This window comes from Anastrepha obliqua, chromosome 3 (genome assembly GCF_027943255.1).
Source record: "Anastrepha obliqua isolate idAnaObli1 chromosome 3, idAnaObli1_1.0, whole genome shotgun sequence".
In the NCBI taxonomy this organism is placed as follows: Eukaryota; Metazoa; Arthropoda; class Insecta; order Diptera; family Tephritidae; genus Anastrepha; species Anastrepha obliqua.
Window position 1 is genome coordinate 65,286,372 of NC_072894.1, and position 20,473 is coordinate 65,306,844.

The 20,473-nt window shown below is 37.2% G+C and overlaps 1 protein-coding gene across 1 annotated transcript; it reads right to left on the reverse strand.

Annotated features, from left to right (window-relative positions):
- Positions 1–395: 395 nt before the first annotated feature.
- On the reverse strand, positions 396–19,304 carry LOC129241780 (transcription factor SPT20 homolog). The gene is made up of 3 exons (XM_054878289.1): positions 19,080–19,304; positions 2,837–3,199; positions 396–2,763 (listed from the first exon to the last, which is right to left on the reverse strand). Exons 1-3 carry the CDS (start codon positions 19,302–19,304, stop codon positions 676–678), a joined length of 2,676 nt encoding a protein of 891 aa, XP_054734264.1. The 3' UTR covers positions 396–675.
- Between the last annotated feature and the right edge of the window lie 1,169 nt (positions 19,305–20,473).

Consider the following 20,473-nt stretch of genomic DNA (forward strand, 5'->3'; position numbering starts at 1 on the left):
ATATTTTTTTAATCTAGTCGTCCATCAAAGGTTTCTGTTTTTTATTGTGCTTTCCATAGTTTTGTAAGGCGTATATATATATGTCCACCCTTTTTTTGGGTGTTTGGCCGAGCTCCTCCTCCTATTTTGTGGCGTGCGTCTTGGTGTTGTTCTACAAATGGGAGGCATGTATATTTCATGATGCAAATAATAATGCTAAAGAATCCTTGAGTTCGTAATTTTAAAATTTGGCGAATAGTTCTTCGCTGAAAGCGGTTTTAAAAAGCCTGGAGCCAATAGCGGTGTTGTTACGTGCATGACTTCTATTTGATACACTATTTTTCGATGTTCACTGGGGACGTGCAACATCATATGATTTTTGTTAAAATGTCTACTCATGTTGATCGCGCCAGACAAAACCTCTCACCGTTCGGTCGAGTGGTAAAATTGTGGAACACTTCACTTGTAGCGCAACGTTAACTCACTCGTACAACAAATTGGAATAGAAGCATGACGACACTTCTAACAAAGGGTGTGTGCGTTAATGACCTGTATATTTGTATGTTTACACATACTTGCATAACCAGTATACCATTTCATTTTTGTATTCTCTCTTGGCTATTTTTCACCAACATTTTCCATTATCATTTAGACCAATTGTCGCTTTCCTAGTTTATTGGCCTAAACGAGCGTTGCCTACAATCTTGTCACTTCGGATACTGTCGCAACATCTCCCGATGCACCAGTTGTCGTAGTCTGCACAGTCGAAGTGCCTGCATCTTGAGTTGGTCGCGGCAGATGTGAATAGTATCCCATTTGACAACTATTGTGATGCGATACCTTTGCTGCCTGATTCAATTGATATTGGGCTGCTTTGAGCGCCTGTTGCTGCTGTTTCGTCATACAATCGCATGGTGTCTGTTGTACAGGAGCTGCAATCAACTCCTCCGTTGATTTAGCCATAATTTTCGTTGTTGTTGTGGTAGTAATCAGTTCTTCAACAAACTGTGAAGGTGGTGGCGCATAATTTTCTACATCAGTGTAAGTTGAATATCGGCCGTAAGGATTCTTGCGTGGTATGGAATGGCGTTGTTGCGCGATTTGCAATTTCATTGTCGGTTTCACAGTTACCGTATCCAAGTAGCCATACCCAAAACCATAACCGCTCACTGCTTTCGTTGTTAGATTATCCCAGGATTTCGGTTTTTGCACGTAACTTGCTTGTGGATAAATCTGTGAAGGTTGAACCTGTGTAGCGGTTATATGATATCGTTGCTGATAGACGCCGTGCACATGCGCTGCCGGCTGTTGTTGATGATGTGAATGCTGTTGATGTTGCGGCCTTTGTGATTGTTGTGCATGTTGTTGCGTTTGTGGTTGATAAGACTGTCGGGATTTGGTGGAATGCTGGCGAGATGCAGTGTGCTCGCTGTTTGGATCCCAATACAAAGTGTCCGTACTAAGCGATGTAGTGTAAGAAGTAGAATCAGCTGGCGGAAACTCACTAGAGGTGCACGAGTGTAAGCTACAATGGCTCATTAGACCTGTTGTCAAATCGAAATAACGCGAACGTATACTGCCATTATGTGAATCACAAGCACCGTGAGTTTGTTGCTGCTGCTGCTGCTGCTGTTGTGGCGGTAAATGATGGTGATGATGATGTGGCAGCTGCTGTTGCTGTTGCTGTTGCTGCTGCTGCTGCTGCTGCTGTTGCAACATATCTTGTGTTGTGTGATGGTGATGATGATGCATATGATGCCTCGTGGTACCGGGAGAGGTGTGCGATGTCTGTGATTTGGGCCTCTGCTGACGATCTTTTGAATCACGTTCACGATCACGATGTTTATGCTTGTGCGTGTGTTCTTTGTGACGGGTTCGGCGACGCGTTGGCACACAATGTGCGTCACAGCAAGGACTAGCCAAGTCGTATGCATCTAAGCTGACATTGTCAAAATTGCCATTATTACCATTACCACTGGCGACACCAGCGCCACCCGCACCGCTCACTGCAGCGCTCGCTGTAGCGGCTGCCTTTTCTGCCGACTTCCATTTAAAATGGCCAATGCAAGGATTGCAGGAATGCCCATAGCAATGTTTGCCAGACTTGTGTGGCTTCTGTGTGGTACTTGTTGATTTTAATTGATATGGCTGTTGTTGTTGTTGCTGTTGTTGATACTGTTGCTGATCCACTGAGTGCTGTTTGTTTGGTTGTTTGTGCTTTTCGCAAGTTCTTGGTGGGGGTATAGGTGCTTGAGATCCAGCACCGTTCCTTTGCTGGCTTAAACCACTTCGATGAGAAAGATTCGCCATACCCGTTGCCTTATCAAACGATTCTGTGTGCCGCAAAATAAAATGTTGCTCACTTGGGCTACGTTGTATGCCGTCAGGGCCACTCGTAGAGCCAACAATATACTCCCCGCTGCTATTGGAAATAGATGGCTTCATTACATAGCGATAAGTCGGATCTAAATAATGGTAGGTAAGCATAAATTGTGCAGGCGGCGGTATAATAGCTTGTTGCGACTGAAGCCTGGCCATGCTAGGAACATCTTCGGTGGAAAGTGCCGGTCGATAGTATGGCAAATTTTGCGTTTCTCCATCTGTAGGCGAAATGCCGCTTTCAGCGTCCGTGGGTGATGTGGTGGCTTTTTTGCGTGCGGGCAAACTATGTGTCTTCCATTTGCCCTCAAGTAGTTCGCGTTCACGAAGGCAAATACGTTCCAATTCATTCATTTTGCTATGTAGAAGGTTTTGCAAATGTATGTAGCGCATATGAAGGTCGACCTATGAGTAGCAAAAGAGCGGTTACAAGCAAAATTAATATACAAATTCATTCTGGCAAATACAATTAGCATACCTTTCGCACACAATCTTCAAAAAGTACCACCATACGCATGCGCGTATCAGAGCTTTTTATAAAATCCACAATTGTCTTATGATCAGCTTTTTCCATGTCAGTGCCATTAATGGAGAGTATAACATCGCCTTCACGCATGCCTGCTTTATATGCCGGCCCATCATATTCCACGTAATCGACGTAGGTGATCATCTCAACTTCCTGATCTTTTTTATAGTGTATACCATAACTCTGCAGTGTGAAACCGTACGAGTCGTCCTTCTTTTCAATTATGATAGTACGCCTACGACGATCTTCATCGGGCTTCGAAGCGAGGAAACGTTCCGACCTGACTCGTCCAATGATATGTGTAGACTGGGACAACTGAAAAAAGGTATAATATTAATGTTAAGATTACCCATAGCACTGTGCATCATTTTGAGTTCGGTCAAGGGTGAATGGGTTCCAGCTAATGGTATTCATGTTCTACCTTATGTTATTTTTTAATTAAATAAAACACATATTTTTTATTCAATGTCTTTTTATTGGCATGCAGTCTGTCTAATAGAAGCGTGATTGGAAAATTCATTATCCAATCCATTAATTAATTTTCCGTTCTAAATTTAAATGCTGCTAAGTAGGTGTATCCTTTTCGTAAAACGTGTTATGCAATTTGTTAGTTTTGTGAAAAATTTAGAAATCGCACGTTCTTTTTGCAAAATCAGTTCCGCATATGAAAAACGATTGGAAGCAGTGTTGCTATGTACACACTCTTAAGGTCCAAAAATGGCACGGGTATCTGCATCAAAATTTTGAAGAAGTCAAAAAAGTTCCTAAATACACGGGTGCAATAGTATACCGAAATTTAAATCGTTGACGACTTTCCCGGACGAGGCCCAAAAAAAATTCCTCTCCTCTAAGTAGGCGTATCAATCCACAAATACGCAACCCCTAAAAACAGTGGTGTTAATGTATCCAAAGACATCATTCGTGAGGACTTTACGTACGGAAGACCTCAAATTCCGGAGCATATTCCGCAACTCCCACACATTGAAAAAGTCTTGCATGGGCTAAGGCAAACTCAGATCGGAATTGTGCAAACTTAATATTCGAAGATGATTCTTCCAATAGTTGCATACGTCCATCCTGGTGTACTACTGATAATCGACAACCTTAACGAAATCTTTTAAGGAAAAGCAGTCCCAAACATGAACCTTAACTGGATACTTAACAGTTAAGGTTCATGTTTAAGACTGCTTTTCCTATAAAGATTTTGGCCGTTTCTTTGTGTTTACCGCCAATTTGAATGCAATTTTGAGGAATAAAATTTAACAAATTATTTGGAAGAACTAGTCAACCTTGGATTTTAGAAGAAGACAACGAAAAGCATCGAATCCGAAGGTGTACAGCTTGGAAGCACCAAATTTGGATTAAATCGTTGAATTTACCTTCACATTCGCCTGATGCCAATCCTATTGAAAATATTTAGGCAATAGTTAAGTAAAAACTCAAAGAAAATCAAATATGGAGGGTCAAACAGTTAGCAAGGCAAATTTGGCTGATTTGGAGCCGATTATCTCCAGAAGTTACGCAGAAATTAACAAAATGTATGACTCGAAGATGTGAAGCCATCATAGCCTATACGAAATTTAGGTATAAAGAGTTGACGTGGTTTTATCTGGTCTCAATAATATTCTGGTTATTTCGTTATCAAGGTACAAATTACCCAATAGTTAGCTTGGATTGAAAAAAATGCATCAAAGAAGTTGAATCAAATTTTGTATAAAAAAATTGGAATTAAGTGCACAAAAATACTTAGAATGTTGACAGTGGCATACGGTGAAAATACTCTGAGTCAGAAAAATATTTACACGTAGTACAAGCTTTTCACAGAAGGTCTAGAATATGTGAATAACAACGCTCGTTCTGGACACCCCAGTACATCAACATCCGATGAAAATGTTAAGAAAGTTGCTGATGATGTTAGCATATCGGTTGGCTCATGCCATGCAATCGAAAATGTTGTTCATGAAGCGTGTGGCAGCTCATTCCAAAATTGCTACACTTTTACCAAAATCAACGACGCTTGAGCATCGCTCAGGAATTGTTTAATGATGTCAACGATGATCCAGATTTGCTTAAAAGGGTCATAACTGGTGACGAATCATGGGTATATGAATATGACATCGAAACTAAAGCCCAATCATGCCACTGGCTGAGTTCAGGAGAGCCAAGAGTCGCCGAACACGCAAAACACTTGTCTTATTTATGCCTCTCACAAGCAAACTAAACATACTCGTATTGCTAAAACCATTAACATATCTTCGAGTCGAGTGTATCAATGTAAAAAATATCAAAAAAAAAAATAAAAACAAAATAATAATGAAAATTCACCTTATTTCTTTAACAAACCTCGTATATAATACCTTGCCCAAGGTAATTTGGTAATGAAAATAAGCGAAATCGGTCAATGATTTGATGTATATCTAAATCTATGCATGTCTATATCTATGTCTATATTTACCTCGATTCCTTTATTATTTTGCATACAACCGTTATGTGAACAAAATTATAAAAAACTTGTGCACAAGTTTAGTAGTTGAGACGTCGTCTTCGTTATACTAGACCAGCTTAGGTTAGGTTAGCCCTAAAACCCATTGTTGTACCTACATTTAATTTCCGTCCCCTAACTAAGTTGAATCTTTTTAAGAAGGTAACCTCTAGTGAGTCATTTCACAAATTTCCCGGATCTTTAAAGAAATAATCACACATATATTTGGCACGGCTTCTTTGAAGTGCAGGGCATTCACAGAGGAGATGTTGTACCGACTCTATTTCTTCTTCATTTGTACAGCTCTTGCAGAAGTCATTGCGAGGTACATCCATTCTACTGGCTAGGGTGCCCGTTATAACATATATGAGGACGTTGGTAATTGATCTGTTGAGTCCAAGCAAACATTTTGTCTAAGATTCAGTTTTGGCCAGAGCGCTTTGGAGACCCTGCAGGTATTAGACAGGCACCACCTTTCTATTGGTTCCCATATTCCTGACTAAGAACTTATGTTCTCTATTTTCTCTATGGAGACGCTATTTCGATGGGCAAAAAAAAATTAATGTCATAACTTCTAATATAATAACCCGAAAAAGGTTTAAAAGCATCTCAGTTAAAAATAAATGGGGTCTTTGGTCCTTTTTAACCTATACACTCCCTACTATAAGTAGATATAAGAAAACATATTTTTGAGCGCTTTTATGTTACAAGCTCATAAAAAAGTATAATAAATAAACAGCTATAATAAAAATTGTTGCATTCACTTCCTTTTTAACTCATTTCGTTTTGCTGCTACCCTTAGTCTGCATTTGCTCATACACGCATTGAAATGTCTTTGTAGTTGCTGCTGCACCCAAAGGCATTGCTCATCATTTCTAAGCGCATAAAATTCTCGTTAGTTAATGACAACTTTTTCAAGCAATCCCTTGTGATCTATGTTTGTTAGTACATCCTTACAAACAAGAGCGGGTACTCACACATGCTAGTTTACATATTCCCTATAGGGAAAATCTGAACTAAATACATAGTTAAACAAATTTCTAATTTCGAATTTGCCAATTGCAAACCATTTCTGTACTCATGTCGAGAGTAGATGCATATATCTATCCGGAATAGTACCGAATATTTCGATAGCTCAGAAACGCAAGCAAAACAATAATTTGCTTTCCCATACTTATACATATAAGAATATACTATAACTTCAACACTATTGAAAAGGGAATTCACTGTTAGTTCCGTACTATCGTAAAAGCTATTCAAAGAAGAACAATAGATACCTGCTTGTGTGTCGCCATGTAAAATTTAGCAGTGATTTAGTTTTTACTAAAATGTATGGACTATGACTACTGGCCCTTACCTTTTATGCGAGTTTTTGATTATGTATTCGTACAGTACTTACTGCATATAAGAAAGTCGTAAATGTCACGGAAAAACCTCCACATGCATTTTTCTCTTATAAAGATTGTATATGTGTATAGGAAAGATCTTTCTCACACACCCTTTCACTTGTGCATCTCCTATATTTTAATGTAAAGTCCTTGTTTACAAATATGCACCTCCTTTCTCTATTTTTTGTAGTAAGTGAAAGAAATGTCAACACAGTGTTGCTAGAAAGACATTTTTGTGAAACAACACAGGTCACATACGCAATCAAAACTTTCTTATATCTAAAGGGTGATCAATTTAGAGGTATCGGATTTTAAATTGAAATAAAACAACGAAAATTCAAATTGATTGAACACTCTTTATTATTTTTGTGTAGAACCATTCATGACATTTATGGTATTTTTAAAAATAATCCCTTTCAAATGTTGGCCGCAGCTGCGCAGTAAACACCAATCGTAAACACCAAGATTTTGAAGATTTCGGTCGAAAAAAGTATGTATTTAGTTTGAGAGTAGTCACGCGCTTGACGGTTTGGCCCGTTGACACAAACTCCTTGTGGAAAATTCCCTTGTAATCGTAAAAACAAATGAGCATCGACTTGATTTTTGAGTTTTCCAGTTTCCAGTTAGTTTCAGGTTCATGTTGGAAGCACCACGTTTTATCACCAGTTACAATATTGTAAAGCAAGTCTTTTCTCGTCTCTTTAATGAGGTCTTTCGAATGTTGAATTCTGCGCAATTTTTGATCCTCAGTTAACTTGTGCGGAATGTCCCGATTTACACGAGGAGACATCTGGAAGGGAGACACTGGAAATTCTCTTTTGATGTTTCATTCGCGTACACACGGGCAAAAAGGTTTTCGGCAACATTTTGACATTTAATACTTTAGCATCGTCTGGTTCGGATGTATTCTAGCACGCGCTTACATGTAAAGCAGTGAGCGTTCGACAACAGTTTCTTAAATATATGAATGAAAAATGCAAACTGGTTAAATAATAAACAATTTGTTGTTTTTTTTATTGAAATATATTTATAAATTCTTATACTTGAATAAAAAAAATTAAATTAAAAATACTTCATATGTAAATAATTCACTTAAAATTAACTTGAGTATCTAGAAATGCAGGGAAAAATTAGAAATCAACATAAACATGTCCCATAACTATTTTAAATTATACCTACTTTACTAGCAAAAATAATCGTGCATTTCCCAAGCAGCGTTCAGATGTTTGTCATCGCCCATGAACAAAATGTTTCCCTTCCAGACGTCTCCGTGTGTAAATGGGCACAATGAAACGTACACAAACCTTTCGTAAGCCCAAATGATCAGTTAAAATGCGATAAATCGATGTTTTGGAGATATTCCACTCCGATTTCGTGAATTTCAACGATGATTTCGGTTTCAGTATTGGTAAATTTACAAACAATTTCCATGGAGTTTTCGGTGATTACTGATTTTGGGCGGCCCGTATGTTCATTGTCATTTATGTCCTCACAACAATCTCTGAAACGTGTAAGTCACTTATGAACTCTGGCACGAGATAGACAATCATCGCCATAAACGTTTTTCATCAATTCAAATGCTTCGGTAAACGTTTTACCGATTTTAAAACAAAATTTGATATTAGTTCTTTGTTCGAAACTCATTTTTGTACCGATGACACAAACATACTGACACTTTAGACGCAATAACTTCGCTTCCACTGAACCGAATATCACCAAACTTTCACTGGAAGTCAGCTAGGAATGTAATTTCCAACGCACTAGCTCATTAAAAAGATGGCGCCATCAAAAACATTTTTATAACGTCAGTCTTGTTTATTTTGGGCTTAATAAGCAATAAGTACTGCTATACTTTTATTTAATTATTTAAAACCATCGACCTAAAATGTATCTAGTACTAGTATTTTTGAGCAATAAAAGAATTCATCTTAATACACCCATGAATTTAAAAATAAAAGAGTGAAACGAAGTTAATTTTTTAATGTTGGTCAAAAATTTAGTTTCATGTATCTACAAAGAGCTATTTTTATCGATGTTACCAACTAAATCAATCTTTTGCCGCAAATAAAGTATAACTAAAGTTATGGCCATTTAAATTAAAAATTATCAGGCTTGGATAAAAACTGTACTTTGTTATTGTACTTTTATTGCGTTGTCAACCCTCCGTTCTTGTTTTTCATTTTCACTTTTTAAATTTGCTTACAGCTGCGTTTCGATACAAAATTTACTAAGTTTAACACAAACATCAATCGCAACTCTTTGATTGAACTCATTTTCCGGCCCTACTCAAAATATAATGACAAATAACGAAATAATTAAAATGTTCTCACAAAAGGGAACCATAAATTCTTTTTATGTATATAAAGTACATTTGTGCTTAATAGAGGGTGTAGATTAAATGTATTGTATTTTGATCACATAAAAAATAGTTTGTATTGTAGAAATGTTGAGGTGCGGTCTTTTAGTAATTACGAGTACACCGTTGCAGTGGTGGCGGCCGGCAAATTATTGTATTTCACGCTACATTGTGACACATTCTACGAGTAAATAATATACGAATATGAAATGTGGAAAATGTTAAAAACGCACAAAGGTGAATAAGCCCCCGAGTACAATGCGAAGTGAACACTTAAATACTTACATATATATGTACTTGTATGTATGTAGCATACATAAAGTGGCTGTAAAAACATAGTAGTATATACAGAATAGTTAATACAATGTTTTTTTAGTTAAACAAATTTACAAATATTCATTTTTTCGGTATATTACTGGCTTATTTGAAAGAGAAAACATTCTCATTATTTACGGATCACGGCTGTAATCATGTGACTGCCTCGGCTGGCTTCACAATAGCGCATTCAGTTAACCCATTTTTCCAAGACCTTAGTTACGATTTCTGGGTCCAATTCAAGCATGGCTTGTTCAATATTCGCCTTAACCGACTGAATTCTTAATGGATTTTCTTGCATAACATCGGCCCTTCAAGGCACCTCAAAAATCTAACGTGATTAATCACAGCTTCGAGATAGCCGACTACCGAATTTGGCGGGCAAAATATTTATTGTGGCATAGGCTGTGTGGCATGACGCGCCATCGTATTGAAATTAAATATCGTTCAAGTTCATGTTTTCAATTTCCGGCAGAAATGCATTAGGAAATTGCCTGCCGATTTCCGGTTTCCTGAATTTAGGCATCTAATAACTTGCCCTTCTCTTTTAGCACATCACTTGTAATTGGTAAGTTGTTGGCCCTTTGATCAGTAAACCATTTGAACACGCCTTTTTTATTTTTGGAAACTCAGAAATCTTAAGAGTCTTCCTTTTAGCTGGATCGGCTTCAGATCGTGTAACAAACTACTTTATAGACTAAGCACTTTGGTCTTGGAATGCGGAGGTGTATGCTGTTCAAGAAGCGTTGAACTTTGTTCTGGAAAACAGATGGAGAGGCAGATGTATATGTATCTGCAGCGACAGCCAAGCTGCGCTCATGGCCTTAGACAGCCCCCCAACCACATCAGGAGTAGTCGAGTCCTGTAAATCCAGGCTGAAATATGTCGGTAGACATAATAGCCTGATGCTAACATGGGTCCCGGGACACGTGGGTATCGTGGGTAATGAGACCTCTGACTCCTTAGCTAGGATGGGCTCTGAGGCCAACTTCTGTGGCCCAGAGCCCGTTTTGCCACTCCCCTCTGCAGCCATCAAAGCCACGGTTAGCAAATGGGTTACTACGACCCACAAGCGAGCTGGGAAGGCTGAGAGAAGCTGCAGATGGACCAAACTGATGTTACCTGTCATGTCGGATCGACTGTCGCAAATCCTCCTTCCATTAAGCATAAGGGAGTGCAGACAGCTGGTTGGACTGATGACGGACCACTTTCTATGGGCGAAGCACATGGAAAAGGTAGGCATCTCAGACAGTGCACTTTGCCCAGCTTGTGAAGAGAAGGATGAGTTGGCGGGTCACTTCCTGTGCGTCTGCCTGCCTTCGCTCGAATCAGGTTTGCGGTCTTTGGCACTGAAGTGCTAAGAAGCGAACACCTGGGCTCCTTGGTACCACAAGATCTACTCAGATTTCTTCGGAGATCGGGTAGATTTAAAGAAAATTAAAAGAGAATCCAAGTGTAGTACAATTTCCTTAATTAATGTCTGAGTGCTGCACTTGCTAGTTGTCCCGACAAAAGAAAAAAAAAATTTTTGGACTATTCATTTTGTGTAATACGTGTTATTTTGTTGCTCTATGTACGTGAAACTTCTTAGCTGAAATTCCGGCATAATTTGTTCATTATGAGACCACACCATGCAAAAGTTAACGCAAAACTGTCATTCCGTCAGCAAAGGAATTAAACGGTGCTTCCTCTAAATTCATTAACCTGATTCAATCCAAAAAATGTCACTCTAGTAGAGCCAAGTACCTGAGCCAAGTACCCTAAGTGAAGTATCGAGCTAAAAATCTTCTAATGTCGCAAGTACTGAGTACACAATGAAAAACAAAATTTGTGTTGCAAGTAACGAGGTGTGCAAGCATCGAGTTTTTACTGTAGGTATATTCTTTCTCATTTTAAATCTGCTTGCGGGCTGTCACAATTAGAGTTAGGCGAACTTGAACACTGATGTCACATCTAATTATTATTATATTAGTTATATTACACTCGTATGCTTGTTTTAATATGAATGCAAAACAAACGTACACAAATACTATTATTACTTACATACATAGGTATATAAACAGAGAATCGTGCCAGGCGCAGGGATTTTGCTCGCAAATTTAGTTATTCAGTTAAATCTCAATAAATCGAAAATTATTTAATTTTTTACCTAAACTTTATTTTATATTGAAATATAATATTATGCCGTACTAGTACATGTCTCGCGCTCAAGTATCAATCGTCAGAAATTGTACTAGTACGTGTCCCGTGCACAATTTGTTAACACTTGATTGATTTGTGCTAATACACTTGACCACACATGCCCCCACACTTTAACGCTCATAATCCCTTTATCACTTTTCAGCCAATTCGCCAATGTATGTACATACACGTATTAACATGCTTACGTATTAACATGCTTCCTTGCTTCCCTGTCAGGAAAAAATACGACATTCCATAACGAGTTTTGTAAGTTTTGGCAATCCAAATTTTATTATGCGATGTTTCCGTGGCACCTAATTCACTCTCTAATTCCTAATTCACGTCTCAACTACCCTTCGAATTACGTAATTCGCCATACAAAATTTTTAAAACGAATTGGTGCATTTGTAAGTAAATCAGTCTTAATTACCTTACAAGTCGTTCTATACTTTATCGGACAATTATGAAAGCCTATCAATTATTATTGATCTACAATATTATTATTGCTATCAAACCAGAACCAAAGGGTAAAACAAGACAAAACTAACAAACGTTGAAGATAACCAGAAAAAGTTAAATTTTAATAGCACTCAAAGTAACAAAACAAAATAGGGGGCGTCCATAAATTACGTGAGATGTTTAAGGGGGAAGGGGGTCGAGTCAAATCTCATCTAATCTTACGTTGGAGAGAGGGGGGTCTCGGCAAATATCACGCATTTTTTTTCTGATTGAAACAAAAAAAATTATACTATTTTGGTCCATTATCCAGATTGTACATGCTTAAGATTTAATCTTAAGCGTAATCGTAGTATGATTAAGATCATTCACGAATTCGTTCGAAAGAAAATAATTTCATTCATACTTCAACGTTATACATTACTACTGTCAAACCACCATATTTGTTTTATACCAAATAGCTCAATTTAATCTGAATTTACTGTACAGTGTAGCCCGTCGTTTGTTTTCGCGCCACTATCAGCCGAACGCGCGACTCGATGAACAAGAGAGTACGAGCTGAGTGGCAGCGACACCCGGATCTGCATATGATTCTTCACGGCCGTTTTCTGCCTCCTCCTCACTCAGGTTGATGGACGTTTGACAATTCCGAACTTTAAAGAGCATGACGCAAAGTCATTTGCTCCATTTCTAATACGCCTACCGATTCAACCGCTGAATGCCTCCATCAGCACGCCTTATGATCTCTATTGCCCAAGTATACGTGATGATTTAGAGAAAAGATGCTGCAGTACACGCGGTATTTACTTCGCATCTATCACAAGAGCTGCAGAGCACAGGCGAGCAGCTCACATTGCACCAGCTAAGCAAGCGCGTATGTTCCACAAAGTGTGACACTCACGGATTGTCACAAGACGAGCTAATGAGTTACTGTGCGCAAGCGTCAACGCCTTAGAGTGGCTAGATCAGAACGAAGTTGAAGGAGCAGATGATTTTACTTAAAATCTTATGGCCGCACATGATTCTCCATGGACTGAATTAGAGTAGATATTCTTTTTTTAATCGCAGTAGTTACGATTGTTAAATTTTTATTACACTTATAATTCTCAGCAATATTGATTGCTAGTCGTAACTAGTCGTAAATAAAAGCACGAAGCATTTTTTTCTTTTTACAATAACAATGCAACGCGTTTACATAAGAAACCCACATTTTGAAAAATCTCACGTGAGATTGGGGATGGGGGAGGGGGTTGAATAAAATCTCACGACATCTCACCAGGGGGGAGGGAGGGTCAGAAAATGAAAAAAAAACACCTCACGTAATTTATGGACGCCCCCATAATGGAAGTAAATTGGCCTCAGAGTTACCATGCACTCAAGTTGTGCATTTTCGTATTTGCCTGTACCACCGAGGTCACAAATCCTAGGCTCTGCAACTACTGCATCATTTTTAAAAGTTTGTGGCTATTTTTCCTGCAGCCACGCAACTCGTTTCTTTATATAAGTGCCTTCCGCCATCCTGTTCCCATTTGCTGGCACTTTCCTTATTACTGGAAAATGGAGGGAATAAATCAACACAATCTTCGCTAAAAAATAAAATAAAATCTTTCTTTCTCTAATTAATGATAATAATAAACAAAGAACAAGAACAAAAATAAGAGTTGTCAAAGTGAATTATGAATGCGCCGTGGAAACAAGGTAATTCGGGATTACATAGCAAATTACGTGCCGTGGGTATTTGGTAACCAAAACCAATATAACCAATTTTGTCTAGCTGTAAGTGGCTTTCACTACACCTTTAATGGTAATGCGTTCCAAATTTCAATTTCGAATACCAGTAAATGAAATGTTCAGTGCACTTAAAACTTAATGCACTGTGCCCAACTATGCAACTATGTGCCCAACTATGCAACTATGTGCCCAACAAGGTAAAGGAACCCTTTTCAAAATCATTGCCATGAAAGCTTTCTATGGTTCGGAAGGGGCATAAAACTGTAAGTCCCTCTATTTGCAATACGTCATTATGCATCCCAATTCAAACATTCATTTAAATATCTTTCGATGATTCATTATTAATCCTAAAAAGACTTTCGACTCAACAAAATATACAATATTACCTTAGAAATAAGTGTTTGGCCGAGTTCCTCCTCCTATCTTTTGTGTGCTTTTAGATGTTGCTCCACAAATTGAGATACTTACAGTTTTAAGCCGACTCCGAACGGCAAATGGTTTTTTATGAGGAGCTTTTTCATTGCAGAAATGCACTCCGAGGTTTGTCATTGCCTGCCGGGGCGACCGCTGTTAGAAAAAACTTGTTCTATCATCAAAATCGGATTTAACTCGTGAAAAAATGCATAGAAACTTTTCTAACCAAATTATATTTAGCGGTGATACTCATACACTCCTAGACAAAATTGCTTTGTTTGCTGTCCTTCACCTCTACTTCCAAAATGATTTTGAATAAATCGTTACAATCGAACACCACATCTGTCGATCCATGATCAAATAGGTTTTCTTTAAAAAGTTCTAAAATATAATATTAACCAAGATACAATTTTTTTTCCAAAATCTCCTCCAATTATTCTATAACATCAATTTGTTTTCAGGTTCTATGAAAATACTCTATGCAATAAATAATTATCGAAATTTGACTAAATTATTGAAAACAGCTGCAGCGTGAGACCACCCATAGTTCAATATAGTATGTGAAATACATTTTATCGATTGATTGTATGGCCGAGTGCAGCTGGCTCTTATTCCCAATTCAAACAAATGTCAATAGTTATGATGCCCTTTCCTGCAAGGCCTTTCTAATGTTGGTTGGAGCATCAATGCAGAAAAAATCTTGCAAATTACAAATATGTTACATATGTATACTATATTTATATGAAATTTATGTATAATGACGGTGGCTCATACAACATATGTACCTATATTCTTAGTTTAAAGCTGTGTTGCCCCTTTGTTAAACCCTTGCATAACTAATATTATTTAGTCACATACATATATAAAATATTCCTTTTCATCTTGGGCAAATACTCGTACAAATACTTTTGATGGAAAATGTGATTTCTGCTTTATGACTTAATAACATCGATACACAGCCGTGAAAGGTTTTGGTATTGCCATTCTGCTGTGAATTGCTCTAATAAAGCGTAACACTTGTACACTGGCTTGTAGCAATAAAAAATTTTACATGAAGGTATAAAACTTTTTAAAGCATTTAATGAATTTGTGGAAAGATAGTCTCAGAACTACTTTAGCGTAAAATGAATAAATATGTATTTATAATTAATCTTAAATAAATATTAGCCTTTAAATTTACACGATTTCGTGATTTCGTAAGGGACTCCAAACAGGAAAAATTATTTTCTTCATTTGGTAATACTAGCTTTGTAAAATTACAACTTACTTCAATTAGCCTTTGACATATAAGGCTGAAAGACTTAAAACTGACTAAAAGCGAGGTAGATAAGGATTAGTTGAGACAAAGGCGCTTAAATTATTATATTAGTATCTGCAAAATTCGCGGAACCCTATTTCTTCTCAGAAAATTCAGAAGATGGGTACTGTTGGAATAATAGCTCGCGATCATCAACATCATCGTCGCTTGAATAACATTTCAAAATATACAAAATTATTTCCGCAGTGGGTATTGAAAGAAAGTTTGGGGCGAAAAGTATTTGCATTATTACGGCTTATGTTGGCGGCATTGGCAAGTGTTCGAAAGTACTACTATTGGGTTATTCGGAAAGTAATTTTTTGTGGATATATCGAGCCTCGAGGTTAAACCCAGGCCTTTCAGGTGGGCATAAACAGTTGAATTCGATAAATTTAACCTCTCACCAATCTCACGTGTGGTTTGCATAAACTAGCGCCTTTATCACGTCTTTATCAGCTAAAACCGGCCTTCCAGAACGTGGTGCATCTTCGTCATCAAAATTGCGGATCTAAATTTTGCAACCCAGTTCTGGCACTGGCGTATTGTCAACACATCTTCTCCATACACTGCGGTTAATTTAAATTTCACTTATCCAATTCCATCTTATAAAAGTCGGTGCTTGCTCATTAATCCAAAATCACTAAATATTAGAAAGACTATTCTCTCCATTACTTTTAATATTCCTCGAAGTTTACGGAATCATTTTTTTCTGGTTAGGGATGATAAGAACTAATTATAGTTCCAATGCTCCGAACTCTGAGAGAATTTAATGCGCTTTCAAATCATACTGGCCTGGATTTCTTCAACAAAGGACCACTTCAAATTGGTACTAAATGAATTGTTGAACTAAATTATTAGTATTATCTTATAATCCTTCTCTTCTTCTTTCACTCATTACCATTGAAACTAGTGAATTGTAAGTTTAATTTTACTTTGATTAATTTATTTAGCATTAATCTTTTTTCATAGTCTCTAAGAAATACTGTATTTTGTAGACTATTAATTGAATAAATAAAATAAATAAATTCTTCGTACATTTGCGATGGTGAAAGGTTTCAATGTCGGTTAGTTCTCCATAATTGGAAGTTATTAGGAATAAAAAAAATTGTTAAATTCGGCACCTACCGAATGGTTGTCACGCAAGAAGCATTGTTCCACCATTTATTAGTAAGCTTAGCAGTGCCATTTAAATTATGATTACACTGACTTACCGATAAAAACTCAATAACCCTATGTAAAATCGGTCACTGAGTCCGAAAAACTAGAATTGACTTTTTTCTAAGCTTTCGTTCTGGTAAGCCTGCGTACCGTAAAAGCACTATTATCGACCCCGTACCACCGCTCCTTCATCTTGGAGCTCAGCTCTGCTGAAGACAAAAAGCAAGATCGTGGGCATAAGTTTTTACAGTGTGTCGCTTAAATCACCGTACCCTTGTTATATTTGCACAAATCAGTCTGTAACTTGGCCAAATTTTTATTAAATTTAAAAAACTTTGATTCAGGCTTACAAAACAATATATTTTCTTTTAAATCATGAAATAAAAATAGTAAGCTTTCAAACTTAATGTAATATTATTAATTAAAAAACAAAAGGAACTTCAATATCTGCATCAACAAAAGTCCACGTACTCTTACAAACTAATATAACTTAGTATTTAGTGGGATAACCCTTTATCTTAATCACCTCTCTGAGGCGATTTGGCATTGACATCACCAGTTTTTCAATGTAATTGGGATTCATTGCGGACCACTCTTGGTACAATGCCTCTCGCAGGAGGTTTTTATTGCTTATGTGGTGCCTCCTTATTTTTTTCCAGCATATTCCACACGCATTAAATCGGATTGATATCCGGGCTCTGTGGTGGCGTCTAAAAAAGGCGTGGAGTGTTGTACGCGAGGTACAGCCTGGTGTTCATTGATTTATGTTTAGGGTCGTTGTCTTGCTGAAAATAGAAATCGGAACATATTTCCAATCTCTCGGCGCTTCATATTTTTTTTTTTTAAATATCAATCCATCACTCCGTCAATATATTCCAAATTTCCGACTCCTGCTGCAGCCATGCAGCCCCAAACCATAATACCTCCGCCGCCGTGTTTTACGGTTTTTATGGTATTCTTTGGATTTCGGGCTTCTCCTAGTCTCCTCCATACGCGGAGACGCTCGTCTGAGCCAAAAATATTGTACTTCGACTCATCTGAGAAGATGACCTTCCGACAGAAGTCAATTGGTTTGTCCACATACGCTTTCTCCAATTAATTAAATTTACGTGCGGCTTCTTGCGAGGAGTGTAGGACCTAAAGTTATATGTTTTTATCGTTCTACTAACTGTTTCCGGGTGCATCTCCTTGTCAATGTTGCGACGGATCCTTGTCCACCAGAGGCTTTATTGTGCGCCTGTCACGATCGGAAAGTGCAGGGGGCCCAATGACAGTCTGAATAGTGGATTTGCTACTACCCATAATCTTAGCTATCTCTGCATAAGATTTTTGCTCATTTGTGTGGAGATGCAGGATCTTTCCACGATCATCAAGTGGTAACTCTTTTCGAGGCATTTTGTCTATAAAAACCGAATATTTTGTCCAGCTCAAGCAAAACACGCCAACTATTATGAATTGACTCATTACTGCACACCCCGTTATTTCTAAGAAGAACGCTGGCGCCGGACAGCACAAAAAAATAAGTGTAGACTTTTGTTGACGCAAATATGTGAGTATGTTTACATTCGCTCCAATAATATAAGACTAAAATTAAAAGTAATTGTTTTTCTTTTGTAGCTTAGAAGAAAACATATTGTTTTATTAGCCTACATCACAGTTTTATAAATTTAACAAAAATTTGGCCAAGTTATAGGGTGATTTGTGCAAATATAACAAGAGTACGGTGACTTAAGTGGCACACTGTATAAATTTCATTTCATTCTGGCACAACAATAACTTGGCTGCATTCTACTCGTCCTGCTATTTCTCTAGTATTAATAAATTTTAATTTTCTCAATATAACTCAAATATTTTTCATTCCTCAACGTTAAAATTAATTTCAAATTTCGTAACAAAATAACAAGATCGGCAAAGAGTACTACTACTAATGTTCATAAAAAATGATTGCCAGCAAAAAAAAGACGCAGAAAATAGTGTAAGAATTGAAATCTGTTCAAAATATACTTATTCTGTCTTTTGTGGAGTGGGAACTTTTATCTGCAGAGTTTTTTAATGTAGTGTACATAAGTACAATTGCCACATTTATCCCGAGTTAGATGTTTGGAGGAACATTCCAGTTTTAAGCCGGCTTCAAACGGCCGGTGATTTTAAGAGAACCCTATTCACAGCAGTTCGCCATTACTTGCTGAAGTATAGTCCTATTGGAAAAGAAATGTCTATCGTTTGATTTTTCACATCCACAGTGAACATTAAATCCGGTATCAACCGAAAAGTAACCATGCACCAACTCTCCGCCGTTTATGCACATTATTAATATGTATGTACGAGTCTATTTATTCATCTACGACATACATAATTATTGTGCTTGTGCAAAATATAATCGCATATTGTAAATGTCAATTACCAAATAATATTACCTGAGAATAATCGAGCTCCTCATCGCTTGCATCCAGACTCTTATGTTTGTGATGGTACTTGAGACGGCCCAAACTTCCAGTGCCATTGACATAGTGTGTTGTCGAGCGTTGGCCCGGTGTTGCGCCGCCAATGACAACCGTACCCAAACTACCTGCACTCGGGCCGCTAGCCGAAACGATGCTTTGGCAACTTGTGCTGATGGGATTGGCGCTGACCGCGGCCATTGTGAATTGAAGTATAGTAATTGAGTTTTAAAAATTGTTTAATTGCAATTTGTCCAATATTTCTCTATTTAATCTTCATAATTATGCACTCTCCATATGAGTATTTGACTGTGGCAAAGATCGCAAATGCAGTCGGCATATTAACGTAGCTGAATATGTATATTCTATGATAGACAATCCGTGTATTCTATTGATTTCTATTTGGTTTTGTATGATAAAAATTTCTTTTGCTGTTTCGCTTTTTGTATAATTACTGGAAATTAATTTTTTTTCTTCACTTTTGTTAAGCAATTCACTTCATTAAAATTATATAATTATTATATAAAAACTAATGGATGTACACGTACACATATATATATTCCTATATGCATGCACAAGCGAAAATTACATTAACAACGACGGATTTTAACATTTTTCACGCTTCACAGGGTTTTTTATTCAACATGAGAATGATAATATTTCCCGGTTTCCCCTTTTAACATATTTTACTTATATTTTTAATCAACTCTTTCCTGTTTGATAATGTGTACATATGAATTTATTGCAACTTTCGTATTTTCCGTTCGTTGTTCTGCGCAGGCCAAAGTCATAGGCGATACTGTCATATTCGTAGCCACAAAAAAGGCAAAATACATTTGTAGGTATTGGCATACCCAAATACCACCTACAATTATGCTTGTAAATATACATAAGTATATAGAAACATATAATACATAATGTTTGTAGTTAAGCTCACATTTATGTTCATTTGAAAATAAGTATATATGTATGTGTCATATTGTGTTTTGTTTAAACCAACCACCTTTACATTTAACGTCCTTTTGTTTTTGTTAATATTATCGCAACATTTCCATACCGTCAATGTCTCACTCAATGCTTTCAAGCCATAAGCGGAAGTTCTCTCATCTGGAGCGGTTGTACATACTTACGTGCATATCCACATAAATGATTACGTATATGTAAGTATGCATACTTATAAATATATTTAGAACAACTGACTTTATGGCGCACATGTTGCAATCGGAAAGCTGTAGCCTATGCGCAGGCGTTTATACAAACGCCAGATATGGGCATACCGAAGCTATCGATAAGCTAAATTAGCTATTGATAATTCTATGATTCGATATTTTTTTCGAAAAGTTTGATAGTTTTGAGCATACACTATATAC

What these genes read in the sequence shown, in the direction of transcription:
- LOC129241780 (XM_054878289.1), bottom strand. Translation starts at nt 19,304, where the DNA reads ATGGCCGCGGTCAGCGCCAATCCCATCAGCACAAGTTGCCAAAGCATC. An exon ending in AGGAGCTCGATTATTCTCAG is followed by an intron (nt 3,200 to 19,079) that starts GTAATATTATTT and finishes ACCTTTTTTCAG; the next exon opens with TTGTCCCAGTCTACACATAT. An exon ending in TTGAAGATTGTGTGCGAAAG is followed by an intron (nt 2,764 to 2,836) that starts GTATGCTAATTG and finishes TGCTACTCATAG; the next exon opens with GTCGACCTTCATATGCGCTA.